We start from the raw sequence: 19,369 nt of genomic DNA, 5'->3' as shown, positions 1-19,369 counted from the left end.
TGGCATAAAAAGAGGCCAACCAATCTATACCCATAATCACATCAAAATCTAGCATTTCCAGTTCAACCAGATCAACTTTAGTCTAGCGTTCACATACCACAATTACACAATTCTTACATACTTGTCTAGCTATCATGGGATCACCAACTGACGTAGATACCTCAAAAGGTTTAATTGGCTCGGGTCTCACCCCAATATGACCAGCAATATAAGGAGTAATATAGGACAATGTAGAACCCAGATCAATCAACGCATAAACATCATGAGAGAATATAGTCAATATACCTATAACCACATCTGGGGAGGACTCGAGATCCTGGCGTCCGGCTAAAGCATAGATTCGGAGCTGAGTGCCACCTGAACAGGACGTCCCCCTCTGTCTCTACCTCGAGCTGCTAGAATCTGGGGCTTCTGCCCTATCGGGCGCACAGAAGAAAAACCAGCCACTGATCCTGTGGGTTGAACCCCAACTTTACCACTCATTGATGGGCAATCTTGCATTATATGCCCAACCTGGACACAGGCATAACAAGCATCTAAACCTCGGTGACACTGACCAGAATGCAACTTACCGCTCTGGCTAAATCGCGATACTGGTGGTCTCCGCTGGCTAAAATCACCCCAAACTGAGAACCGAGGCTCTCGAACTCTGACCCTGTCCTGAATGAATGAAGCGATCAAATCTCCTGCATGCAACCCGAGGAGGTGCACTAGTCGCTGACTGGCCTGAATATCTGAAATGTGTCAGCCTTAATCCCCCTTTATAGTCGCTATCGGTACCCATAGATCTGGCCCTTTTACTCGGCCCTCTATCGATATCGCGCTCACTCCTTGCGGATGTTGCTGCTCTTCTATGTTCTGGGCATGGGCCTGAATACGGGAAATATCCATTCCCTCCTGTAATGAAGCTGTCAAGCAATCTTTGAACAAATGTGGCCCTAGGCCTCTCACGAACCTATGCACTCTATCTCCCATATCGGCCACCATAGTCGGAGCATCTCTAGCCAATGAATTAAAGTGAAGGATATATGCACGGGAACTCATATTTCCTTGCTTCAAATTCAAGAATTTAACCGCTCTAGCCCGACGAATCTCGAGTGGCAAATAGTGGCGGATGAAGGCATCTACAAATTCTTACCAAATCGGGGGAGGTGCATTTTCTTTTCTTGAAGATATCCAATTATTATACCATAGGACCGCTACATCAAGGAGTCTATGAGATGCCAATTCCACAAGGTTTCGGAGGCATGAATAATTTTCAATGTCCTCAGCATCTAATCAATAAAACCTTGCGGTTCTTCATCCGGATTTGACGCGAAAAACTCTGGAAGGTCTAAACTCATAAAATCCCAGGCTCGAGTACTAGTCGCCATGTAACCTGAACTGTACCCTGCTGCTATGCCTGAGCGGCAACTAACTGTGTCAATAGATGAATAGCATTGGTCATTTGTTGACCCGAAGCTCCTAGTGGAGGAACTGGAGGCATAGGAGCTGGAGCTGAAGCCCTCTCTTGCTCTTCTAAGTTAGGCGGAGTGGGAGAGGTATTAGATGGAGTCTCGTTTTGTGATTCACCTTCTTTTACATTAGTTGGCGGCTCCCTTCCTATCCGTCTTTCTATTTTAGCTTTGCCCTTCTGGGCGGCGGTAGCTTTTCTCCTTACCGACATTTTTGAAATCATAATCACACCATTAGGGAGGAGTAAGTCTTATAACATGGCTCTATCGCACGATCTAGTAAAAAGAAGAATGGTCATTTTTCCTAAATGCCTTGTTACCTCCTGTTTATAGATGTGGCGCGCAACACACAATAAACAAAACTATACTAGACACGCTTCGTAGACACTTCCTAGGACTGAACTGCTCTGATACAACTTTTGTCATAACCCGACGAGGGGCCATGAGGGGCACCCGGAGCTAACTACCGAGCACCACTCATTCTAATACTCATCATACTTATCTTGCATACATTTATTGCCCTCACATATGTAGTCATAAGGAAAACCATTTTCAATTTGAAACATATTTGCATTTGTATACATAATCCCTTCGGCTATCAAAATAATATATATAATGAGGGAAATCATGAGACCATACCACCCATACATACATATCTACGAGCCTCTACTAGAGTACTAGACATAAGGACGGGACAAGACCCCGTTATGCCCAAATATGTACACAAAATAATATCTCAAAATAGCACCTCCGGGATAATGGAGTGCTCCTATAAATCTGCTGATAGCTCCTATAGGTCTGCACCTTCTCCCTGTCTACCTGTTGGCATGAACACAGCGTCCAAAGAAAAGGACGTCAGTACGACTATTGTACAGAGTATATAAGGCATAAACAATAACGATACAACAATGAAACCAGGAGACATCAAGTAAGGAACAACCTGTAACTGACTAATATTTAAGACTGAAATAGTGCATGCTAACTTACTTCATAAACATCATCATATCATGTATGCATATGTGTATAAGCTGCCTGACCATATAGGTACGGTGTGATAATCATTAGCCCGCCTCCAGGCCTCCCGCTTCCGGGGCAACCATCTCATGTCGCCCACTAGTGGTGTCTGCCCATGCCATCTAGACATGGTGTATACGCTGCCTGCCTTAGCGTTGTCTGCCCAGCCATATAGGCACGGTGTAATACCATCGTCATGTACTCATTATAATGCATGTATAGGAACTCAAAGACAACTATACTTTATCGGGGTGACATAAGGTCGTGAACCCATTATGGAGTTTCATAAGTATTCTGTCTCTCCTTGAAGGAATTAGCATATAAGGTGAGTGTATCACAAAGAACGACATCAATTAATCATATTTAGGATCATTAGCTTTGTAGAAGCATCATATCACGAACTTTAAAATCTTTAGACTTAAGCTCATCATCATCATTATCGTACTCATAACGTATCTCTTACCGTATCTCATATGAAGCTCTTTATCAATATTGGCTCATAGTTTTTGGGATGTAAGAAAGTGATGAAGAGATAGAGAGTATAATGTCATAAGAATCATGCCTTAAAAAGAAGGGACTAGCCTCACATACCTTTTCATGTCGCTACTCTATCACTTGAACGTTCCTGTCCAATATTCACGTTTCTACCTTCAAGAGAGTTTATACTAACATTAGATAATCAATAACGTAAACACGCTTGAACTAAAGCTAGAGAAAAATTGGGCAGCATCGCCTTTATTTATACCACTCTCTCCATATCATATATCAACTCCCAACATCAATAATAACATTCATAATATCATAAGCAACAATCTTCATTCAACTACATTATCCAAATCTCCCAATTCCACTTCAAATCATCCATAATCATTGTCATAGTACAATATTACGTTCACCCCTATATAATGTTTCCCCCATATTCTTAATGTCATTTGTAACATATTTATAATTACAACATGTCAAGAATCATGATTCATTCTAAGCTACTACTCAAAAGTGCCACCATCCTCATATTTATGACCCATCTTCCACCTCCTTTCATAATCTAAGTCTTTTAACCTCTCAATACTTTAAACAACATGGAATGATCGTAAAACTTACCTTTGATCGTGTAGGAATGAGCTTTAAGTCGAAACACTTCACTTGAGCAAAACCCTAGTTCCACCTACAATGAGATTCTTTGTCTTGGATGAACCCTAATGAGTTTCTTGCAGTTGATTCTCTCGGTTTGATGAAGCTGATCATTAGTTTCTCTTGAATTCTTGTAGGAGAAGTGTTTGTAACTCTCTAGAAGACTTGAGAGAGATGGAGAAGTGTGGGAGATGAAATTAGTGAAGTGGGATCACATTTAAATACTTGAACTTAACTCAGCCCGTCGGGTGTTCTACGGACACTTATACGGTCCATACAACATTATACGGTCTCTATAAGTGACCGTACTTCACCATGAGAGAAACCATATTTCTGCTGGATGCTATACAGACCCTTATACGGACCGTATAAGCGGTCGTATAACCCCACATCCCGGAAATTAGTTCCGTCGTTCGTTTGATCTCCAATCCTTATGGAACCTTCTCGACACTTGTTTAACACTTCATTACCAATCTAAGGATCGTTATAAATCTTCCATAAAACATCATTAAGTCAACATTAGCTTGGTACTTTACAGAACATTTTTTGAAAAAACAACATATGCTTTACCTTCCTTAAGGAACATTCTCTTCTTACTTCCAACCTCTTTGGAATCTTAATTAGAACCGTTAATTAACCTTTCTGACTTATAGAAACATCGTATACTCCTTACCCGGAGTTAGTCCATTTACTATGCAATGACTTTGAATTTTTTGAGGTGTAACAGGCGTGAGGCAGCAAAGTCTTGAAATACAGGTGGCGGTCAGAACCATCTGTATGCACTGTCAGGACGTCAGGATACAGAGACTCGTGGTGATGTTGTCATAGGTATGCTAACAGTCTTCACCTTGGATGATTTTGCTCTTATCGACCCAAGATCCACTCTATCTTATGTAACCCCTTATATTTCTCATAAATTTGGGATAAAACCCAAAAAGCTGCATGAACCCTTTGAAGTAGCCACACCAGTAAGGGAATCAGTTATAGGTAGACGTATCAATCGGGGTTTCCCAATGTTAATCTACCACCGCAGTACCATAGCAGACTTAATAGAATTAGAGATGGTAAAATTTGATGTAGTCATGGGTATGGATTGGTTAGAGTTTTGGTATTCCTCAGTGGGTTGTAGAACCAAAGCAGTAACCTTCGATTTTCCCGATGAACTTGTAGAATGGAAAGGTAATTCAGCAGTACCTAGGGGTGCATTTATTTCCTATCTTAGAGCTACAAAAAGATGATTTCCAAGGGGTATATTTACCACTTAGTTTGAGTCGGGGATACAGATGCCCAGACTCCGACTCTCCAGTTGGTACCAGCTGTCAGTGAGTTCTATAAGTCTTTCCAGATGATATAACCAGAGTTCCTCCTGATAGGCAAATTGACTTTGGGATTGACCTACTCCCCGGCACTAAACCGATATCTATTCCGCCGTATAGAATGGCCCCAGTAGAATTGAAAGAGCTAAAAGCTCAGTTGAAAGATCTCCTCGACAAGGGATTTATAAGGCCAAGTGTCTCACCATGGGGTGCACCGGTCTTATTTGTCCGAAAGAAAGATGGATCCTTACTTATGCGAATAGATTATCGCCAGTTGAACAAAGTCATCATTAAGAACAAGTATCCTCTTCCCAGAATAGATGACTTGTTTGATCAACTTCAGGGTGCTTAGTTTTATTCCAAGATTGACCTCAGATCAAGCTAGCATCAGCTAAAGGTTAAGGAAGTTGATATTCCTAAGACTGTTTTCCCGCTACAGTCATTTTGAATTTCTTGTCAGGTCTTTTGGGTTGACGAATGCACCAGCAGCTTTCATAGATCATATGAACAGAGCCGTATCTAGACTTATTCATCATTGTATTTACTAATGATATTATGGTATATTCCCGTAGTGATGCTGAACATACATAGCATTTCAGAATAGTAATGCAGACACTCAAGGATCGCGAGCTTTATGAAAAATTCTAAAAGTGCGAGTTTTGGCTAAAGTCAGGGGTATTCTTAAGCCATGTGATTTCAGGCGAAGGTGTTAAAAAGTGGACTTTCAGAAAATTGACGTTGTCAAAAACTGGACTAGACCCACCTCAGCATTAGATATCAGAAGTTTCTTGGGTCTGGCATGCTATTACAGACGTTTTGTAGAGGGATTTTCCTCTATCTCTGCTCCGTTGACTAAGTTGACTCAGAAGAAAGTCAAATTTCAATGCTCAGATGCATGTGAATAGAGTTTCGAATAGTTGAAGAAAAGATTGACTTCTGCTCCAGTGTTGACGCTACCGGAAGGAACCGAAAGGTTCGTAATATATTGTGATGCTTCAAGAATTGGTCTCGGATGTGTTCTAATGAAGCATGGTAAAATTGTGGCTAATCCATCTTGACAACTTAAGGCTCTTGAAAATAATTATCCGACTTATGATCTAGAATAGGAGGCTATGGTTTTTATGCTTAAGATATGGCATTACTACTTGTATGGAGTGCATGTTGATATTTTCACCGATCATAAAAGCCTGCAGTACATTTCCAAGCAAAGAGAGTTGAATCTTAGGCATAGAAGATGGCTCGAATTGCTTAAGGACTTTGATGTAGATATTCTCTATCATCCAGGAAAGGTGAATGTAGTGGTTAATGCTTTTAGTCGGCGTTACATGGGAAATTTAGCTCTTGTTGATGGAGATAAAAGGGTTATGACCAAGGAAGTTCACTATTTGGCCAGCCTTGGAGTTTGACTTTTGGACTCCGAAGATGGCGGTGTTGTTGTTCAGAATAGATCTCTTTCCTCCCTAGTTGTTGAAGTTAAAGAGAAGCAGTATAAGGATCCCTACTTGTTGCAGCTGAAATAGGAGATTCACAAGTATAAGATGACAACTTTTGAATAAGGGGGAGATGATGGTACCTTGAGATACCACGACAAATTATGTATTCCAGTTGTAGATGGACTCAGAGAGCGAATCATGTCAGATGCTCACCATTCCAGGTATTCCATTCACCCAGGTTAAACGAAAATGTATCATGATTTTAAAGATATTTATTGGTGGAACGATCCGAAAAAGAATGTAGCAGATTTTGTGGCTAAGTCTCCAAATTATCAGGAAGTGAAAGCCGAACACCACAGGCCTGGTGGCTTGGCTCAGAATATTAAGATTCTCATTTGGAAGTGGGAGATGATAAATATGGATTTCATAACAGGTTTACCTTGTCCAGCTATGAGGCGTGATTCAATTTGGGTGATTGTGGACAGACTTAGGAAGTCAGCGTACTTCTTACTAGTTAAGATAACAGATTCAGTGAAGGGCTATGTGTCACGACCCAGCTAGGGGCCGCGACAGCTACCCGGGGCTAGCCACCGAGCACCACTCGTGCTACAACTCATCTTGCTCATTTAATGGTATTTTATCAGCTTCATACTCAAATTTTAGGAAAATCATATTTTATATGGAAACATAAATACTTTTTAAATACATTTGCCTCTCGGCCATCAAAATAATATATACATATAATAGCATCTCGTGAGACCATCTAACCCACACTGTGCATCTACGAGCCTCTACTGGAGTGCTAAGCATAAGGACGGGACAAGACCCCGTCATGCCCAAAAATATATATACATGAATATACACAAAAGAATCGTCATAAGCATCTCCGAACAAAGGAGTGCTTTCAATCAGCTGACGGCTACTGCTGGTCTTGCTCGAGCTCTCCTCCCTGTCTACCTATGGGCATGATCACAGCGTCCAAAGAAAACGAACATCAGTACGAATATTGTTCTGAGTATGAGAGGCATAAACGATGAAATAGAACAATGACATAAAGGAAATATCAATATGGAACATCTATATCTAACTGTCATGTATAAAAGAATTAAGCCATGCTGTCTTACTCATACTCGTCATCATATCATGTATGCATAATGTATAAGCTGCCCGCTCATATATGTGCGGTGTAGTAATGTATAAGCTGCCCGTCCATATCGGATCGGTGTGATAATAATAACATTAGCCTGCGTCCAGGCCTCCCGCGTCCGGGGTATCATCTCATGTCGCCCACTAGTGGTGTCTGCCCATGCCATTTAGCCATGGTGTATCTTATAGCTACCCGCCTTAGCGGTGACTGCCCGGCCAACTAGGCGCGGTGTTATATCATCATCATACATACTCATCATAATATGCTTATCGTAACATACTTATCATAATACATGCATAAGGTTTATAAACAACTTTACTTTATCGGGGTGACGTAAGGTCGTGATTTCCCCCGATTTCATTATGGAGCAATTATCGACATCCTGCCTCACCTTGAAGGAACTAACGTATAAGGTGAGTGTGAGCAGTAAATCTCATCATGCCATTTTAGGATCATCATATCATATTTCTTATCTTATGTTACCATTCGTAGATATAGGCTTTTAGCTTTCCTGAATATAGGAACTCATGAAGAGGAAGGAAATTCATGCTAGATGATTCATGCCATTAGAAAGAAGGGACTAGCCCCACATACCTTTGACGTTTAACTAAGCTATCGTTCGCTTTTTCTCCTTCGATATCACGTTTCTACCTTCAAAGAAAATTCGCATTTAGAACGTTAATCGACTATAAGAACGCGCTACTATTTCTAGGAAAAATTGGGCGGCACTTCCTTTGGTTATACTACTTTTCCTATATTCTATATAAACTCCCACACGCTCACAACAACATTCACAATATCGCAATCAACAATCGTCATTCATATACGTTGACCACAATCCACCATTTCTCTTCAATTTCTCCACATTTATGGTTATAGATTACTATCGCGTTTCCTCATATCTAGTGATTATTTCATGGCCTAAATGTCACTTATAACATATTCATAATCACAACACCGCAACATTTATGATTCAATCCAACTACCTTCCAAACATGACACTATTCACCCCTTAATGACCCATTTCCTATGTGTTTTTACAATTCAAGTATCTTAACCTTCCAATACCTTAAATAACATGTTTTAGTCATGAAACTTACCTTAGATGATGGTTGAACAAGCCTTGAATGGAATTTCTCCTTTAGCACCAAAACCCTACTTCACTCTCTTTGGGTTTTCTTGAGAAAGATGAACTTTAGTGTGATTCTTACACTTGATTTCGTGGGTTTCGTGTACTGGATCACTAATTTCCTTTGGTTTTCTTATGATGAATAGTAGAGAGTATTCTAGAGGCTTCTTGAGAGAAATATCATGGAATTGAAATGAATTGGATGAGGTTAGTTCTCTTTTTAATGACTTAAAATCTAATCTGGAATGAACGGTGACTGAAGTGCACAGTGGTCGTAAACCCAGTTTACGGTCCGTGTTTTAGTTTACGGGCCGTATATCGTGGTCGTATTTAAGCACATCAAAACCAGAAAGGTATGCTGAGGATCATGGCGATTTACGATCGCAGTTTACGGTCCGTATTTCGATTTAAGGGCCATATTCCAAGTCGTATTTAACCATTTGAACATTTTACAGAAAGTTGAAGTTTTGTGAGTTGGAATACGACCTGGTGGTTTACGGGCCATATACCACTTTACGGTCCGTATTTCACTTTACGACCAACTGGGCCAAAGTGCGAATCTGCAACTTTCACGTCTTCAGAACGTATAATTAGTCATTGTGGAGCATAACCTTATCCCTTGTTCCCATTTCCTTTGAAATCTTACTTAGGTTCGTCAAACGTCGTTCCCTTCTCACTAAAACATCGTATACTTGTATTCTTCGTTAGTCTATTCGTTGTACATTCACGGGGAAATTCACGAGGTGTAACATTCTTCCCCTCTTTTGGAACATTCGTCCTCGAATGTTAAACACTCGGGATTCTACGAAAATTTCGCCAGAGTTTCCCCTGTAATTTGGTACTACCAACCTATTACAACAACCCATAATATCATCGCCTCACAGGGCTACATCACAACATCGACATATCTATGGCCACACACGAGCAAAAGCATGAAAAATAAGCATACATACCTCATATCGTTGGCGTTTCATCTTGAATCTCCTCTGGGGGTTAGTATAAATGCGGGTACTTGGAACTTCATGTTCTCTTCTGCCTCCCAAGTCATTTCTTCCTGATTGTTGTTTCGCCATAAGACTTTGACTGAAGCTACCTCTTTATTTCGGAGTCTTCGTACTTGCCTGTCTAAAATAGCGATAGGCACCTCTTCATAGGTTAGCTTTTTATGTTACTTGCACATCATCTATCGGGACAATCTTTGTGGGATCTACAATACACTTGCGGAGCATCGAAACGTGGAAGACTGGATAGACTGATTCAAGCTCCGAAGGCAAATCCAGTTCATAGGCTACATGACCCACCTTGCGGATAATTCTATAGGGTCCGATATATCTAGGACTTAACTTTCCTCTCTTGCCAAATCTCATCACCCCTTTCATGGGCGATACATTCAAAAATACCCTATCACTAACTTGAAATTCCAAGTCTCGTCGGCGATTGTCTGCATAAGACTTTTGGCGACTTTGGGTTGTTAGCAATCGATCTCGGATCACCTTAACGTTTTCCACCGCTTGTTGAATTAATTCAGGGCCTACTAGTTGTGCTTCTCCTATTTCGAACCATCCGATTGGGGATCTACATTTTCTTCCATACAAAGCTTCATATGGAGCCATTTGAATACTGGAATGATAGCTGTTATTATACGCAAATTCGATTAACGGCAAATGATCGTCCCAACTTCCACCGAAATCCAGCACACATGCTCGTAGCATATCTTCCAAGGTTTGAATAGTGCGCTCGGCTGTTCCATCGGTCTACGGATGAGATGCCGTGTTGAGCTTCACTTGAGTGCCTAGACCTTCTTGGAAGGACTTCCAGAACTTGGCTGTAAACTGTGCTCCTCTATCTGTAATAATAGATAATGGTATACCATGGAGGCGTACAATTTCCCTGAGATACAACCTCGCATAGTCTTCTGCTGAGTACATGGTTCTAATTGGAAGAAAATGGGGTGCTTTTGTGAGTCTGTCCACAATCACCCATATGGAATCATACTTGCCGCGGGAACGAGGCAATCCCATGATGAAATCCATGTTGATCACTTCCCATTTCCAAGTAGGGATTTCTATTGCTTGCAATAAGCCTCCTGGCTTTTGATATTCAACTTTTACTTGCTGGCAATTTGAACACTGTGCTACAAATTCGGCTATATCTCTGTTCATGCCATCCCACCAATACATCATCTTGAGGTCATGATACATTTTAGTTTCACCTGGATGAATAGAATACCGAGAACAATGTGCTTCTTCAAGAATTCGTCGGCGCAATTCTGCTACATTCGGCACACATAATCTACCTTGGTATCTAAGAATTCCGTCCATAGAAACTTCAAATGGAGATTTTCCTTTTCCATGAGATGTGTCTCGGTAACGACGCAATTGAGGATCTTCATATTGCCGTTCTTTTGCTTCTATATCCAAAGACGAAGTTGTGGGGTCATTGATGCCAATCCCTGCATTACCTGAATCAATCACACGCACTCCAAGATTAGCTAATTGGCGGAGCTCATGAACCATCTCTTTCTTTTCTGGAGGGACTTCACATAAACTGCCCACTGATCGGCGGCTAGGCACATCGGCTACTACATTCGCTTTTCCGGGGTGGTACAAAATGTTCACATCATAATCTTTCAATAATTCTAACCACCACCTCTGTCGCAGGTTCAACTACTTCTGCTTGAAAATGTACTGAAGGCTTTTGTGATCTGTATAGATATCAACATGCACACCATACAAATAATGCCTCCATATTTTAAAGGCATGAATAACTGTAGCCAGTTCGAGATCATGAGTCGGATAATTCCTTTCATGTTTCCGTAATTGTCTCGAAGCATATGCAATAACTTTCCCATACTGCATCAATACGCATCCTAGTCCAACACCGGAAGCATCACAATATACCACGTAGCCATCTAACCCTTCTGGAAGTGTTAAGACTGGAGCTGAGGTCAATCTGCCTTTCAACTCTTGGAAGCTGCGCTCACAAGCATCATTCCACTGAAATTTGGCTGACTTCTGGGTTAGCTTCGTCAATGGGGCTGAAATAGATGAAAATCCCTCTACGAATCTTCTATAGTATCCGGCCAAACCCAGAAAACTACGAACTTCTGTAGGCGTCGTAGGCCTTGGCCAAGTCTTCAAAGCTTCAATTTTTTGATTGTCGACTCGAATGCCATCATTTGAAATAACATGGCCCAGAAATGTCACAGAATTTAGCCAAAACTCGAACTTTGAAAATTTCGCATACAATTCTCGGGCTCGAAGAATGCCAAGAACAATTGGCAAATGATCTGCATGTTCCGATTCGGTTCGAGAATACACCAAAATATCATCAATAAATACTATAACAAATAAGTCCAAGAGAGGCCTGATTACATTAATCATCAAATTCATAAACACGGCCGGAGCGTTAGTCAGTCCAAACGACATAACTCAGAATTCATAGTGGCCATATCTCATTCTGAAGGCCGTCTTGGGAATATCCGCTTCTCTAACTCTCACTTGATAATAACCCAATCTCAAATCTATTTTTGAAAACCATTTGGCACCCTGTAGCTGATCAAATAAATCATCAATCCTTGGAAGAGGATATATGTTCTTTATCGTCACCTTGTTCAACTGCCTATAGTCGATGCACATTCGTAGGGAACCGTCCTTCTTTCTCACAAACAAGACTGGTACTCCCCACGGCGATGAACTGGGTCTAATAAACCCCTTTTTAAGCAAATATTTTAATTGCACCTTTAGCTCTTTCAATTCTGCCGGAGCCATGCGATAAGGAAGAATAGAAATAGGCTTGGTGTCCGGCAACACATCAATGGCGAAGTCAATTTCTCTTTCTGGAGGAAGGCCTGGAAGTTCATCTGGGAATACATCCGGAAATTCATTCACTACCGGGACTGATTGGAAAGTTGGTGGCTTTGACTCGGTGTCATGAACCCGAACTAAATGATAAATATAACCCTTGGCTATCATCTTCCTTGCCTTAAGGTAGGAAATAAACCTACCCTTTGGAGATGCTGCATTACCCTTCCATTCAAGCACAGGCTCTCCCGGAAATTGAAATCGAACCACTTTTGTGCGGCAATCAACATTTGCATAACACGAGGCCAACCAATCCATACCCCTGATTACATCGAAATCTATAATTTTCAGCTCAATCAAATCAGCTTTGGTCTGACGATCACATATCACAATGACACAATTTTTGTACACTTGTTTTGCTATCACGGGATCACCAACCAGAGTGAGTACCTCAAAAGGTTTAATTGACTCGGGTTTCACCTCAATACAACCAGCAACATATGGAGTAATATAAGAGAATGTAGAACCGGCATATATCAATGCATACACATCACGGGAGAATATAGAAAATATACCTGTAACCACATCCGGGGAGGACTCGAGATCCTATCGTCCAGCTAAAGCATATACGTGGGGCTGAGTGTCACCTGAAGTAGATGCTGCCCCTCTACCTCTACCTCGGCCAACTGACATCTGGGGAATCTGTCCTGCCGGGCGTGCTGAGGAAGAACCAGCTGCTGAGCCTGTAGGCTGAACTCCAACTCTGCCACTCATCGACGGGTAATCTCTCATCATGTACCTAACTTGGCTGCAAGTATAACAAGCGTCCGAACCCTGGCGACATTGTCCGGAATGTAATCTACCGCACCGGCTGCATCGCGGTACTGGAGATCTCCTCTGGCTATAATCTTCCCTGAACTGGGAATCTGAGGCCCTCGAACTCTGACCCTGTCCTGAGCGGAACGAGCAATCAAATCTCCTACCTGCAAATCGGGGTGGTGCACTGGTCACCGACTGGCCTGAGTAACCAGAATATGTCTGCCTTGATCCCCCTCTATAACCACTACCTGCTCCCATAGATCTAGCCCTCTTGCCGTGTCTTCTTTCGTTATCGCGGTCACTTCTTGGTGGTTGTTGTCGCCCCTCTAAATTCTATGCATGGGCCTGTATTTGGGAAATATCCATCCCATCTTGCAAGGAGGCCGTCAAACAATCTCTGAATAAATGTGGCCCTAGGCCACTTACAAACCTAGGTACCCGATTTTCCATGTCGGCCACAATAGCCGGGGCATATCTAGCCAAAGAATTAAATTTCATGTTATACTCCCGGGCACTCATGTTTCCTTGCCTCAGATTTGTAAATCTATCGGCTCTAGCTCGGCAGACCTCGGGTGGCAAATAGTGATGAATAAAAGCATTCACGAATTCTTGCCAAACCGGAGGAGGCGCGTTCTCTCCTCTTGATAATACCCAGTTGGTATACCATAAAACTACCACATCTCAGAGTCTATAAGATGCCAACTCCACGGATTCAGTTTCGGAGGCATGGACAATCTTCAATGTCCTCAGCACCTCATCTATGAAACCTTGCGGGTCTTCATCCGGCTTTGACCCGAAGAACTCCGGAGGATTTAGACTCATGAAATCACGGGCTTTGGTACTTGCTGCCCAATCACTTGAACTTGCATTTTGTTGTTGTGCCTGTGCTGGCAACCAATTGCGTCAATAAATGAATGGCCTCGGTCATTTGTTGACCCGAAGCGACCGGTGGAGGAATCGGAGCTGGAGCTCCTCCTTGTTCTTCCACATTAGGCGGGGTAGAAGAAGTATTAGACAAGGCCTCGTTATGTGATTCGCCTTCTTCTATATTCATCAGAGTCTCTCTTTCTACCCCCCCTCTTTGCCATAGTCTTGCCCTTCTGGGCGGCTGTAGCCTTTCCCTTTGGCGGCATTCTGAAATCACAACACACTATTAGGGAGGATAATGTCTTATAAATGGCTCTATCGCACGATTTCATAAGAAGAAGGATGGTCATTTTTCCTAAATGCCCTGTAGCCTCTTGTTTATTGATGCGGCGCGCAACACACCATAAACAAGACTCTACTAGAAGGCTCGTAGACACTTCCTCGTACTGAACCACTCTAATACCACTTTTGTCACGACCCAGCTAGGGGCCGCGAAGGGTACCCGGGGCTAGTCACCGAGCACCACTCGTGCTACTACTCATATTGCTCATTTAATGGTCTTTTATCAGCTTTATACTCAAATTGTAGGAAAATCATATTTTTTATGGAAACATAAATACTTTTTAAATACATTTGCCTCTCGACCATCAAAATAATATATACATATAATAGCATCTCGTGAGACCATCTAACCCACACTGCGCATCTACGAGCCTCTACTGGAGTGCTAAGCATAAGGACGGGACAAGACCCCGTCATGCCCAAAAATACATATACATGAATATATACAAAAGAATCATCATAAGCACCTTCGAACAAAGGAGTGCTTTGAATCAGCTGACGGCTACTGCTGGTCTTGGTCGAGCTCTCCTCCCTGTCTACCTGTGGGCATGATCACAGCGTCCAAAGAAAACGGATGTCAGTACGAATATTGTACTGAGTATGAGAGGCATAAACAATGAAATAGAACAATGACATAAAGGAAATATCAATATGGAACATCTATATCTAACTGTCATGTATAAAAGAATTAAGCCATGCTGTCTTACTCATACTCGTCATCATATCATGTATGCATAATGTATAAGCTGCCCGCTCATATATGTGCGGTGTAGTAATGTATAAGCTGCCCGTCCATATCGGATCGGTGTGATAATCATAACATTAGCCTGCGTCCAGGCCTCCAGCGTTCGTGGTATCATCTCTTGCCACCCACTAGTGGTGTCTGCCCATGCCATTTGGCCATGGTGTATCGTATAGCTGCCCACCTTAGCGATGACTGCCCGGCCAACTAGGCGCAGTTTTATATCATCATCATACATACTCATCATAATATGCTTATCGTAACATACTTATCATAATACATGCATAAGGTTTATAAACAACTTTACTTTATCGGGTCGTGATTTCCCCCGATTTCATCATGGAGATATTATCGACATCCTGCCTCACCTTGAAGGAACTAACGTATAAAGTGAGTGTGAGCAGTAAATATCATCATGCCATTTTAGGATCATCATATAATATTTCTTATCTTATGTTACCATTCGTAGATATAGGGTTTTAGCTTTTCGGAATATAGGAACTCATGAAGAGGAAGGAAATTTATGCTAGAAGATTTATGACATTAGAAAGATAGGACTAGCCCCACATACCTTTGACGTTTAACTAAGCTATTGTTCGCTTGTTCTCCTTCGATATCACGTTTCTACCTTCAAAGAGAATTCGCATTTAGGTTAGTTAATCGACTATAAGAATGCGCTACTATTCTAGAGAAAATTGGGCGACACTTCTTTTGGTTATACTACTTTCCCCATATTCTATACAAACTCCCACACGCTCACAACAACATTCACAATATCGATCATCATTCATATACGTTGACCACAATCCACCATTTCTCTTCAATTTCTCCACATTTATGGTTATAGCTTACTATCGCGTTTCCTCATATCTAGTACTTATTACATGGCCTAAATGTCATTTATAACGTATTCATAATCACAACACCCCAACATTTATGATTCAATCCAACTACCTTCCAAACATGACACTATTCACCCCTTAATGACCCATTTCCTATGTATTTTTACAATTCAAGTATATTAACCTTCCAATACCTTAAACAACATGTTTTAGTCATGAAACTTACCTTAGATTATGGTTGAATAATCCTTGAATTGAATTACTCCTTTAGCACCAAAACCCTACTTCACTCCGTTTGGGTTTTCTTGAGAAAGATGAACTTTAGTGTGATTCTTACACTTGATTTCGTGGGTTTCGTGTAATGGATCACTAATTTCCTTTGGTTTTCTTGTGATGAAGAGTAGAGAGTATTCTAGAGGCTTCTTGAGATAAATATCGTGGAATTAAAATGAATTGGATGAGGTTAGGTCTCTTTTTAATGACTTAAAATCTAATCCGGAATGAACGGTGACTGAAGTGCACAGTGGTCGTAAACCCAGTTTCGGTCCTTATTTCAGGTTACGGGTCGTATATCCTAGTCGTATTTAAGCATATCAAAACCAAAAAGGTATGCTGAGGATCATGGCGATTTACGATCGCAGTATACGGTCCGTATTTCGATTTAAGGGCCATATTCCAAGTCGTATTTAACCATTTGAACATTTTACAGAAAGTTGAAGTTTTGTGAGTTGGAATACGACCTGGTGGTTTACGGGCCATATACCACTTTACGGTCCGTATTTCACTTTACAACCAACTGGGCCAAAGTGCGAATCTGCAACTTTCACGTCTTCAGAACGTATAATTAGTCATTGTGGAGCATAACCTTATCCCTTGTTCCCATCGCCTTTGAAATCTTACTTAGGTTCGTCAAACGTCGTTCCCTTTTCACTAAAACATCGTATACTCGTATTCTTCGTTAGTCTATTCGTTGTACATTCACGGGGAAATTTACGAGGTGTAACACTATGGCAAGTTGTATCATTGTGAAATTGTCAGATTTCATGGGACTTAAGTGTCCATTATTTCAGATCGTGGTGCCCAGTTCACAACATATTTTTTGAGATCCTTTTAGAAAGGATTGGGTACAAAAGTTAATCTCAGTACAACTCTTCACCCTCAGACAAATGGTTAGGCAGAGCGTACTATTTAGACACTTAAGGATATGTTGAGAGCATGTGCCTTTGATTTCAAAGGTAATTGGGATGATCACTTGCCTCTTATTGAGTTTTCTTATAATAATAGTTACCATGCTAGTATTGGGATGTCACTGTATGAAGCTTTGTATGGGCGCAGATGTAGATCACCAATTGGTTGGTTTGAGGTTGGTGAAGCAGAGTTGTTAGGACCAGACTTAGTCTATCAGCTATGGAGAAAGTCAAGTTAATTTAAGAGCGGTTGAAAATGGCTCAGAGTCCCCAGAAGTCTTACACAGATATGAGACAGAGGGACTTAGAGTTTCAAGTTAATGATGGGGTGTTTCTTAAGGTCTCACCTATGAAGGGTGTCATGAGGTTTGGAAAGAAGGGGAAGCTTAGTCCCCGCTATATTGGACCATACAGAATTCTGCGAAAGGTTGGTCATGTCGCTTATGAGCTTGAGTTGCCGCAAGACTTTGTTGCTGTGCACCCAGTATCCCATGTGTCCAGGTTAAGAAAGTTCTTGGGAGACCCCTCGTTGGTTGTCCCGACTGATAGCATAATAGAAAATGATAGCTTGACTTACGAAGAAGTCCCAATGGAAATCCTTGATCATCAAGTTCGCAAGTTGAGAACGAAAGAAGTTGCCCCAGTAAAGGTTTTATGGAGGAGTCAGAAAGTTGAAGAAGCTATGTGGGAAGAAGAAGAGGACATAAAGTCCAGATATCCCCATCTATTTGAACAGTCAGCAGAAAATGTTGAAGGTAATTTACCTTCCTAATCAGATTTCATATTCTATAGTCTCTATGTCTTTACAATATTCAGTCAGTTTAGTAGTCACTCAGGCCAGTGTTCATTCAGTCAGTTCAGTAGCTGTCCAGTTAAGCAAGCTAATCAATTTAGTATCCCTTTCGGTTCAGTTTTCATGTGTTCATATTAGTTAGTGTACACACGTCTCAGCAGCCCACTCCTTGCTAGAACCCATCATTCGAGGATGAATGATCCCAAAGGGAAGATATTGTAACATCTCAGACTTTTAACTTAAGCTTTGACCATGATTTTAGACATAGAAAATCAGATAAAGAATGTTGGAGTTGGAATTTTTGCTACAGTTCAGCAGATGCATTTTTACGCCATGAATTACGGGCTGTAATTTGAGATACGGACCGTAACGTGGTCCATAATTATTGATTTGGTCACTTGTTTTTGACATGGAAAATTACAGTCAGGAATTACGCACTGTAATTTGAATTACGGGCCGTAATTTGTGACCGTAATTGAAGAAGTGTTTAGCTGGGCACTCTATTTTGAGACATCAAAAATTACTGTCCAAGAATTAATGATCGTAATTTGAATTACTGATCGTAATTCAGTCCGTAAAACTAAATCTGCATCGGAAGTTATAAATACTTGGTTCCAGTCCTAATATTTATGCTTACAAGTCCCTAAACCCTAAAACGACCTGTTCTTCTCCTCCATTACCAAGAACACTAAGGTAAGCTATCCTAACCTATTCCAAATGGATAAAATCATGTGTTCATCTAACCTAATTAGGGAATCATTATTCTTAACCTAGGGTTTTCAAGAAAACCCATGTTAAAGGTTTGAGACACAAGCTTTTGCGATTCTTCTCAAAGTTCAGACTTTTAATGTGGATTGTGAAGCAGCTAAGCTATGTGAGGCTTCTATGTTTCGGAATGTTTATGATCCTCCCTACGCCCCATTCTACATGTTTATCAGTAATTTGCCTCAGAATACAGTTTAGCCCCAATTTCTTGAATAGTAGTAGAACTGCTATCTTCTAGGATTATAGTTTCATAATTCATTCATGGTGATCACTTTGACTATCATCAACTCAATATCTCTACATTATATACTTGTGTATTGACATCACATGAGTCTCAGTTAGTAGATAAACAATTATTTATTTAAGTCCCATAATCAGAAAAAGTTATCATACTATTAGTCATAGCTAGTCTCAGTTTTGTAAATTGTTTAATATTGAGAACCTATATCTGTATTTTTGTGCCCTAGTACATAGTTTATGCATACGTATTGCTTAGGCTTGAGGCCACATTTCTGTGCATAATATTTGGGACCTTGGCCACAGTTTATATTTACATTCATACAGGTGATTCTTCGTTCAGAACAG

At 41.0% G+C, this 19,369-nt stretch overlaps 1 protein-coding gene across 1 annotated transcript; it reads left to right on the top strand.

Annotated features, from left to right (window-relative positions):
• Positions 1-17,482: 17,482 nt before the first annotated feature.
• On the top strand, positions 17,483-18,161 carry LOC132601456 (uncharacterized). The gene is made up of 3 exons (XM_060314536.1): positions 17,483-17,566; positions 17,654-17,981; positions 18,043-18,161. The coding sequence occupies exons 1-3, from the start codon at positions 17,483-17,485 to the stop codon at positions 18,159-18,161; spliced, it is 531 nt and encodes a 176-aa protein (XP_060170519.1).
• Positions 18,162-19,369: the final 1,208 nt, after the last annotated feature.

Source organism: Lycium barbarum, chromosome 7 (assembly GCF_019175385.1).
Source record: "Lycium barbarum isolate Lr01 chromosome 7, ASM1917538v2, whole genome shotgun sequence".
In the NCBI taxonomy this organism is placed as follows: domain Eukaryota; kingdom Viridiplantae; phylum Streptophyta; class Magnoliopsida; order Solanales; family Solanaceae; genus Lycium; species Lycium barbarum.
Note: the sequence above shows the minus strand (reverse complement) of the source record. Positions and strands in the feature narration are given on the sequence as shown.